This window comes from Cryptomeria japonica, chromosome 9 (genome assembly GCF_030272615.1).
Source record: "Cryptomeria japonica chromosome 9, Sugi_1.0, whole genome shotgun sequence".
Classification (NCBI taxonomy): domain Eukaryota; kingdom Viridiplantae; phylum Streptophyta; class Pinopsida; order Cupressales; family Cupressaceae; genus Cryptomeria; species Cryptomeria japonica.
The window spans coordinates 556,808,812-556,819,383 of record NC_081413.1 but is presented as its reverse complement, the minus strand read 5'-3'; the positions used below and the strand labels follow the sequence as shown (position 1 = coordinate 556,819,383).

General features: G+C 37.8%; 1 protein-coding gene across 3 annotated transcripts in view; it reads left to right on the top strand.

The window, feature by feature from the left end:
* Positions 1-567: 567 nt before the first annotated feature.
* LOC131070650 (PH, RCC1 and FYVE domains-containing protein 1) overlaps positions 568-10,572 on the top strand; it is a 54,354-nt gene continuing 44,349 nt past the window's right edge. The window contains exons 1-4 of one of the 3 annotated variants that reach the window (XM_058006247.2): positions 568-2,226; positions 4,669-6,725; positions 6,856-7,002; positions 7,602-7,650. In XM_058006247.2, the coding sequence (XP_057862230.2) occupies positions 4,821-6,725; positions 6,856-7,002; positions 7,602-7,650 (2,101 nt within the window). In that variant the 5' untranslated portion in view covers positions 568-2,226; positions 4,669-4,820. The remainder of the gene's footprint in view (positions 2,227-4,668; positions 6,726-6,855; positions 7,003-7,601; positions 7,651-10,572) is intronic. The other 2 variants (XM_058006237.2, XM_058006233.2) reach the window with 2 other exon arrangements.

Below are 10,572 nucleotides of genomic sequence, written 5' to 3'. Positions count from 1 at the left end.
AATTTAAAAAATAGAATTTATAATCAAAATAAATCACATAAAATTTGCAATATAAAAGATTAAAATGATCAAATCTATTCTCTTAAAATATTTAACCTCACAGACATTAAAAATATTTTGCTGTAATAATTAATAATATATGTGTAAACCAAACAACCAACATATCAAAAACCACTTTAGACCATGGTTTTATATGACTATTTATCTACATTTGTTATTTAAATTTTAAGAAAATTTTAGATTAAGCATAAATGATAATTTTTAAAATCTTTTTCTATAATAATAGAGTTGCTATGATTTAGTGATTGAAAAGAAAGTAAAAAAGACTCCTGCTAAATAATGAAAAACATACTACATGACTACATACATTTCTTCCCTCTTCTTTTTCATTTCCCTCCAAAATTTTTTAATACAAATAAATCCACATTTACCACTTGTTTAAGATTAAAATAAAATATCAAAAAATTGTGAGACCACCAACTCTACAAAAAAAATCCAAAAGCATTTAAACAATGACTGCTGAGCAAACAGTATGGGACCTTACTATGATCTCACTTCCTACACAATTTAAGATCAATCAATACCCAGACTGGTTTTTTAAGTTATGATAAATACACGTTGCAGAATCCAGGTTCGTCCTCCGAAGAGCAGTTCGAATGATAAGATGACGTTGGATGTAAAGCTTTTTCAAGACACAAGTATGGAGGGCCCCTCACTTTCTAGAAAATGATAACCACATGAGAAGATTCCCTGGGCCCGAATTATAAAAAGCCCAGATTCTCTTTTTGTGGGCTGACTTTGAGACAATTCAGGCGGAAGATGACCCAGAAATGGGAAGACTTGGTAGGTAATGTCCATTGCTAAATCCGTTGCAAGAGTTAAAGGGGCCTTAAACGCAATTAAAACAGTCATAGATTCTATAATCCACATTTTTATGAAATTTAGAAATTTAAGTGGGTTTGACAGTGGGAGAGATTTTATGGTTGAGTTGTTGGAATCGAATGGTGATGGGTGATGTCTCAGTTTTTATACTAAATGTAATGAGTGCTAAGAAAATCAGCTACGCACTTAAATCCCTATAAATCATCGGATACACTGCAAAAGACACTTAAACCACACTTAACTGAACTAATTTTTCTTGTGTTGAGGTCCAAGCTCCTGTACCTACTGGCTAAGCCCTTTTTCGGTTTAGTCTATTAACTCCCATAATCTGCATTTCGTCATATCCATGTGGCATTTACTATTTATCCACTTCACCAGACCAGAGCAATGGTGATACCGGCATTGTCATAGTTGCAGTTCTGCAATACTGACTAGTGTTACACATTTTGGGCAACTTGGGATTCCAGTACCGACTTTCTTATTTTATGGGATTTTTCGGTTTCTTTTTAGAAATGTGATACATTTTAGGCATGCTTGGGCATTGTTTCGGATTGGGTTTGTGAAGTGGGAGTGAAGGAAACATACTACACTGGCATTTCTCGGATAGTTATTGAACCTGGCGGTTGATTGGAAGAGAAAAGGAAACTTGGTACTTTCTGCATCTTCAGTATGCTTTCTTTATTAGATGTTGTTTCTTAAATCCAATACCTTTTGTCATTTGTATTCCATGAATTCCAGCTATTTAAATTGTTGGTGCAATGGAAATTTGGCATTTGGGTTATATTCTGGAGTTGGTTGCAGATGGCTATGATCAATGCCAGCTATTTAAGTTGTAGGAGATGGAAATTTGGTATTTAGGTTTTATTCTAGATCAGGTTGCAGATGGGTATGAATCATAGAAAGGTTGCTTGCGAGAGTGACGCCTTTTTGGCTGCTGATGGCCTTAAACTTGTGAGTTAAGTTTGATCAAACTAATTTCAGGCTTTCTGCTCCATGATGGTCTTATAACAAAAACCTCAAATAGAAGATATCCAAACGAGATGGTATGATTCCACGTCGAGTTTTGAAGATATAAAAATAAGAGGTTATGATTCTACGTCAAGTGTTATGAAACTCGTTAAGTCTCAGAATGTATGAAGGACACATCTGGAAGGAATTACAGGCTCTACCATTTTGCATAGACCGTTTGGAAATTTCAATCAAAGCACCCAGCATATGGTTGCCCTTATGTCACCCTGGAATTGGTGAGGTTTCTCGTTCACTAGAACTACAGCGGAAAATCAAAACTGAGAAACAGTGGAGAAAAAAATCTGCCATTGACAGTTATTTCTCATGTAATGGGAGGTAAGGAAACGATTGAGATTCTTGCAAGTGTGTCTTCCTTTTTATGCATCATGTTCTTCATCAAGGAAAATTAAAAATAATAATTATCGAGAGTTATTTCTAGATAGCTTGTAGGCTTACTGAATGAGTGGCCAAAATTTATTTATAGACAATACCTCTCCATAGAGCAAATTGGTTTATTGCAGTGGCTTTCAGTTGTCAGCCAAAAATCATTCATGTAAGTTGAACTGACTTCCATTTGATGGATTGCTTACCTCTTCTTCAACAAATTTTCCTGTTTATTGAAACATGCAAACTACTGCATGAGTTGGATGCACAAGCACAGTCCATAAATCTAGATTGTCTGAGGAATCTTGACAAGTATGAATCTGATTTATAGGCTTGTAAGCTTCTTATTGAGAGAGGGAATAGATTCTGCAATTTGAGACTGTTTGTGGCTTGTGCACCTTGTGCTCTCACACAAAGCTTTTTTCTTTCAAGAAAAGGCCCGCAGCTGAAGTATTCACCTGAAACATGTCTAAAACCTAGTTTTGAGAATGTTCACAAAGAACTATTGTTTGACTAGCTATGCTCATCATATGTTTAGATACTTTGCAAGGTCTTGAGGGTTTTCTTGTCTTCTTTTTGCTTGGTTTATTCTACCTGAAAAGTTCAGTGAAAATATATGATTGCAGGTATTGGTAACACCCTTCCTTGACGTGAAACAAAATGCATATACATTGACTTCTCCCCTTTGGTGTGTTGAGTCATGTTTAGTGTCATGTCTTTTCTTTTTACCTAGAATGGTTAATGCAAATGTAGTTTTGTAAGGCTATAACAATTTGTTTATCTGCCATTGCACATTTTGGCTATGGCATTTTTTATTTTGTGGTCGTAGGTTGGGATCTTTGCTGTGAGAATCTTCAATATGAATTTCTGAGTGGGGATTACTTTCTCTGGTGAATCATAGTCTGAATGGAGTGGATCCTCTGTTGTGTACTTTGCCCTTTGTCCTTGCTGGAGTTGGCTCTGCTCCAGCTTATCAGTGTATTATATCTAATTCCATTGGACAAGAGTCTTGTAGCATCTTAGATTCTTAAGAATGCTGTGTAATTTTAAAATCCTTCTTATTTCTTTCTTATATTATTTTTTGTTGTCTCTATATAAAATCCCGGAAGCAAATACTCATGATCAATTACTCTATTAGTATTCTTTCATCTAGTACATAAGCTGGAACGGAACTGAGCTTCCTCCTGCATCTGATTTAACAAACAGTTTTTTTCAGTTTTTGTATACTATTATAGGTTATAGCCGCTTCCTGTCCACTTGTTAAATTCCATCATATTTCTTTTTTTTTTTGATTGATAATGGGCCTTACCTGTATAATATTTTATTAAATTAAAAGAGTTTTTACATGTTTGGTTCAGTGTGGGCACCGGTAGAAAAGAACCGAACAAAGAAAACCTCTGGTCTTGCCCAAGGATACAATCCTGGAAAATTACATCCTATCCTGAGGGAACTAAGAACATATCATACATCAGCCGTTGGCTGATTACAATGCGAAATTACATCAATACAATACAACCAATCCACCCATACTGTGGATATGCCATATGACAAATACAAATAATACAGTTCTTAAGTCTACTTTGCAATTTCCTGCCTTAATGTAAGCGGAGATTTGCAGAAGTGAAAAATAAAGGAGCTCTGTCGTAATCGAGATTCTGAATCTTCCATGTAGAGCCAAAAAATCTTGCAAAACCACTTTAAAGAAAATTTCTCCTGGAAACTGTTAATCTCGTAGTAGAAAGTTAAAGAGATCATGTCAAAAGCATCAACAAGGTATATTCTACTCTTCAGCATTGAAACAAGGGATTAAGAGCTTCCTACCCAGTTTTCAAAGATTCAAGCTCATTATGGATCCGAGTCAACTTCAATGCTAAGTTAACCCAGAACTAGGCTTAAATCCCAAACCGTTCTGATTAACAGTCAAAGCATGGATGGACGGAAACAATGTATATAACTACATCTTAAAAATGTTAATGGAGAACATATTAAAGTCTATAGCTATATACAGAGAAACCCCAGAGCCCACACAAACATCTGAAAACAGATTACATATGATTAAAGCAGAAAGTGTAATCTATGAGTTATGATAAAGACCATTAAACGCAAGTCTTGTTTCACAATTGCTCCTTGATTATCAGAAATTCCATCATATTTCTGTATTTTTTATTTTATAATATTATTTCCATGGTTCTTTTTTCATATGTCCTACAAAAAACGAGTAATGCTTATGCTAATAATGTTGTCTGAAATTCAGTTGCACCTCTTTTGTTGACTTTGCCATCCCAGCAAACAGGCATGAAAGGATGTTGTAGGGATTTAACTGGAAAATGGTATTTAAATGGAAATTTTCTTTGTTGTTAAACTGTTACTGAGTATTTACTTTATTTTTTTCAGGATTGGCCGTGCCTATACCCCTCTTGCAGCACATCAGATACGATGTTTTGGGCAGTCATTAACAATCTGCATTTAAGAGTTTTATTTCAGGATTGATTTCTTTTGTTTTTTTTGGCATTTTATGAGTTTGATGTTGAGTAAGAAGTGCAAACATGCAAATGGAGGGGATTTCATTAGAAAAGCTTCGAGTCAGTGTTTCTAGTGCTCTTAGTTCTTCAAGTCAAGGCTCTGCACAAGATGATTATGATGTTGTTGGGGATGTTTATGTCTGGGGTGAACTCATTTGGGATAGCTTTTCTGAGACGGGAGCAGTGAAAACAGGAAATGGTTCAAGTGTTCAAACATGTACCCTTAGACCAAAACGATTGGAGTCTGCATTAGTTTTAGATGTGCACAACATTGCTTGTGGAGGAAAACATGCTGCATTGATTACAAGACAAGGTGAACTTTTTACATGGGGCCAGGAGTCTGGTGGTCGCCTTGGCTATGCAGTGGGCACTGATGTTTCACAGCCACAATTGGTTGATACTTTGGCAAACAATACTATTAAATTTGCTGCATGTGGTGAATACCACACCTGTGCAGTTACCAATACAGGTGAGCTGTACACATGGGGTGACGGTATCCACAATATTGGTCTTTTAGGGCATGGCAACTGTGTTGCTCATTGGATTCCCAGGAAAGTTTCTGGTTGTTTGGACAGAGTGAAAGTTAATTTTATTTCTTGTGGAGCATGGCATGCTGCTTTAATAACAACAGGTGGCCAGTTGTTTACTTTTGGTGATGGAACATTTGGAGTCCTGGGACATGGAGATTGTAAAAGTGTCATCTACCCTAGAGAAGTTGAGGCTTTAAAGGGTCTACAGACTGTTCGTGTGGCTTGTGGTGTGTGGCATACAGCTGCAGTGGTGGATTGTAGGCAGGTGCATTCCAGTCCCAGTAATTGCTTCTGGGGAAGTCTATTTACTTGGGGCAATGGAGACAAAGGCCGCCTTGGTCATGGGGATAAGGAACAGAAGCTTGTTCCTGTTTGTGTGTCAACTCTAAGAGAACATAATATTCAGGAAGTTGCATGCGGACATAGTCTTACAGTTGCACTGGCATCAGGGAAAGTATTCACAATGGGTAGTAATGCTTTTGGGCAGCTTGGTAATCCCAACTCTAATGGTATGCTGCCTAGCCTGGTAGAAGGAAAGTTGGCAGAGTTAACAGTTGAGGAGGTTGCTTGTGGAGCATACCATGTAGCAGTTTTGACAAGTAGAAAAGAGGTTTACACTTGGGGAAAGGGGGCAAATGGAAGGCTTGGACATGGCAATGTGGATGATTGCCAGACTCCAATGCTTGTTGGGGATTTGAAGGAAAAAGAAGTGAAAAAAATTGCATGTGGATCCAACTTCACTGCAGCTATTTGCCTTCATAAGCGGGTTTTAGGTGCAGTGTGCTCTGGGTGTAGGCAATCATTTGGGCTCACTAGAAAGCGCCGCAACTGCTATAACTGTGGACAAGTATACTGTCATTCGTGTAGTTCTAAGAAGGCTATGAAAGCTGCTTTGGCTCCATATCCAAATAAGGCATTTCGTGTATGCGATTCTTGTTATTTAAAATTGAAAAAAGCACCAGAAATTGGTATCAACTTGAACAATAAGAAAAAAGATAAGTTTAGCAGGCCAGAAATAAAAATTCCAAGGACACCTTGGCGAACTAATCTGGAACAGTTTAAGCAATCTGAAGGAAAGGCCCAAGCTAAGCATGCAAGTAAAATTGATCAGCCACAATTGAGCAGAGGCACAGAAATCTCAACCTTATTACAGTTGAATGACATGAATTTTTTAAGATCTGATCCTTCACACACAGTTTCAAAAATGCATTTTACATCTTTCTGTCAGGTGGATAATGGTGTAAGAGCTCTTTCACCATTATTAAGAAAGACAAATCCACTTCGATCTGCAACACCAACTCCAACAATGGCAGGCCTCACTACACCCAAATATGTTATTGATGATCTCAAAAAAACTAACGAAATTTTGACCCTTGAGATGCAGAAGTTGAGAGTTCAGGTAATTTTATTTTATAAAAATTGTATATTCAAGATTGTAATTTGTTTTAATTCCAATCAGTCTTTAGATACCAGGGTCCAGTTGTTACTTTTTTTCTTGGTTCCTTTTGATGGTTTATTGCCTTCTGTAGGTTGAAAAACTAACAAAGCAGTGCCAGTGCCAAGAAGATGAATTACAGAGGACTGCTGACCTAACAAAAGAAACTGTCACTTTGGCAGTGGAAGAATCTGTCAAGTGCAAAGCTGCAAAGGAGGTTATCAGGTCCCTGACCACACAGGTAACTTTAGTTGTCCTTAATCTGGCTAGAAAGTGATCTGGAACAAATTAATCTGGCTAGAAAGTGTTTATATTATTTATAATTTTTTTATTTTTGGATTATTCCATCTAATGTGTACTTCAATAATTTAGATTCTTTACTGCATTTTTCCTCGTCTCTTCTTTGGTTGGTAAACTGTAAAAGTATTTTTATTTTATCAACATGATAGAAGCCTAAAGTTTTGTGTGCTTGTGTGCACAGAGACATATGTGTGTGTGTTTGTGTACTACACACGCATATATAAGAACCGTAATAGATCTGCAATCTTTCCTGTCTGAACTGGTTATATTCCTTTAGACATTTATTTGCAAATGAGGTGCATCTTAGAATATATTAATTTAATACTATTTATAAGGATCGAAATGCAGACTGTATGAAACTTCTATCCTGTAAATATTTTGGTCACACTGAAAAACATCACAGTTAGGAACAATTGTCACAGAAGGCAGATCAGAAACACTCAGAAAAACTGTTCCTGCTTGATCTCTTCCACCTCTTTGTCAGAGGGGATGAAGATGTAACTTCTTCAGATTTTTGATCTTTTGTCAAATACTTTACAGGGCTTTGATTCAGGAGGAGAAAGGTGTATGGCATCATTCTGGGATTCAGGTGAAACTTTCTTCAAAAGTGTTGCATGTAGTTTTCACAGACATGGCATTCATCCATGCATCATTGCTTTTTTGTTTCCAGGAATCCTAATTAATGTTTGTTTATTCAAAGAAGACATATTATTTTCCATTTCATCATCACATGGGTTCAAGGATTTGTGTGGTAACCTGAGGCCTTGAATGCTGTGTGAATATTCTCGTCGCTAAGTGCTATTTAGAAGTTTAGAACTATATAGTTAATGGAATATTTTTGGTCAAAGTGGTTGATTTTGTATCAATTATTTGAGTTTCCTTCAACATTACTGAAGGCTTGGGTAGGCAATTCTCAGCCATTGAACATTGACAGCAGGGACTAAAGGCTTAGGTCAAGGTTAATAGGATACTGACAATAACAACCATATGAATCCATAAACAGGAGCCATGTAGACATCTTTGATCATGAATCAGTAGATCAGTTGCAAGAACCTCAAAGGCCCTTAACTCTGACAATTGTAGTTGAGTTGACCCTGTTGCGTTTTAAGTTTGTTCTTTGCAAATTTTGAACAGCAAGTATACTCTAACTATTACAAGCTCAAAAAGCAACTATAGAGAAACGCTAGAAATCAATAATTATTCAGTAGTAGTCTGATCAAACCCTCATTACATTTATTCAACCTTAATCTACCCTCAATACATAAACAAACATTATTAGATAGGAACTGAAAAATGCCATGAAATTCTGGAAACCCTTATTCCTTCCTTGCTGTCACACACAGTCCATAATGACAGCCTGCTGTAACTTACTCCAGACTGACCCGAACAGCTAACATGATAGCTCAATGGATGACTCCAAGCTAGGCGCACCTCCAGCTATTTTTATAATATTTTTTTGATTCCTCCAACATGCAAATCGCAGACCCTTAGGTGATTAGCACTACTTCCCAGGCAGCCGTACAGCCAGCAATAAATATCTCCTTTGGGTACCTCTGTTTCCCTGTTTGCTGCTGCATCAAAATACTGAAGAATAACGGTGCCTCCTTGACTAATAAGCACAAACTTGGTCCCTGAATGAAACCAACTGGAAGAGCAAGATCAACTGATATTTCACAGCCTCTGATGCTGTTGCACAAGAATCCCACGTTTTCCTATACCGATACCTCTGATCACTGCAGAAGAATCTTCTACAGAAACCCTTGGCCAAAACTCCTCTGAGAGCTCCAAACAAAATATCACAACTTAGCATAATGAAAAGAAGACCTAAAATCTTCTTTAATCCTCTCCACTTAGGGTTTGGCGCAATTCCTAAGAAGAGTGCAATTTTGGCATTAAATGATGTTTAACTTTTAATATTTAATTTTTGACTATTGAAGTGTCAAAAATAAATCACTTTTCCATTTAATATTAAACTGGCCCCATTTGATGAGAGATAGACCCTCATTTAAGTTATGACTTAAAGTGACTTTATAAAACAATTAAACATTAAAGCTCGCCCATTTAATATTTAATTAAAAATAATTAAATATTAATATCTCTCCAAGTACTCATCAGAATTGCCTGTTGTCTGAACTGGAGACTGCCAAACCATACTTTGTCCCTGCCCAACCCACTAGCTATAAATAGCAGGACTGCTAAAAATAGAAAGTATCTCAAACGGAGTCCTGGAGACCTCAAACGAAAACCAAACCTGGAGTGCTCGCTCTAAAGATAACGAACCAAACTCCGGAGGACCCTCTAACCAACCTCATCAGCCTACGAGGGTCAGTGATAGGCTAATCTACTCAGCTGACAGATGTCAACTAGAAGGGGACATCACAGTCCTCCCCTCCTGAAATTGCTTGTCCTCAAGCAATCTCAACTCCTGATGCTGTAAAATCTCCTCGCTCTCCCAAGTAGCATCCTCTACCGGTGAATCCTTCCATTTCACCAAGTACACTGTGATAGTACGTCTCCTGAAATTCCTTTCCCTGAACTCAATGATAGCCTCAGGTACGAGTATCAACTTCCCCTCATCATCCAAGGGTGGTAAAACCGTGGAAGGTACAATACGGTGTCCCAATGCCTTTTTGAGACGTGACACGTGAAATACATTGTGTACTCTACTATCTGCCGGTAAATCCAACTCATAAGCCACCTCACCTATATGCCTGATCACTCTAAAAGGGCCATAATATCATGGCTTGAGCTTCTCTGCTCCACTCCTCCTGAGAGTAGATTGCCGATAAGGCTGCAACATCAAATACACCATGTCTCCTACCTCAAATGACCTCTCTGTCCTCTTCTGATCAGCATATTGCTTTTGCTGATTCTGTGCCTTGGATATATTTTCCTTAAGAGTCTTCACAATGTCCTGGCTCTCCTGTATCATGTCTTCCGCACTAGGCACTCTATTGTCACTCAACAATAAGTCAATGAAACTAGGAGGCTCGTACTCGTACAGTGTTGTAAATGGTGTCATCTGAATAGACATGTGATGCGTGGTATTGTAACAATACTCACAGAAGTAAATCCACTTCACCCACTCCTTCTGCTGCCCTGAAATATAGTTCCTGAGGTATCCCTCCACCCATTTGTGAACTATCTCTGTCTGGCCATCAGTCTGAGGGTGGTAACTGGTGCTCGGTGTAAGCTCGGTCCCACAGAGTTTGAAGTGCTCTTGCCAAAAGTGGCTCAAAAACCGAGTGTCTCTATCACTGACAATAGTCCAAGGTAGGCCATGTAATCTGAATACCTCTCTGAAGAACAACTCTGCCACCTGAATAGCTGAATAAGTGGTAGTGATCGGATAGAAGTGGGCATACTTCATCAAATGATCTACAACCACAAATATGCAATCATGTCCCTATGCTCTCGGCAACCTTGTGATAAAATCCATAGACAAACATTCCCACTTCCTGTCAGGGATTGGAAGTGGCTGAAGTAAACCAGCAGAGTATGTATGCTCCTG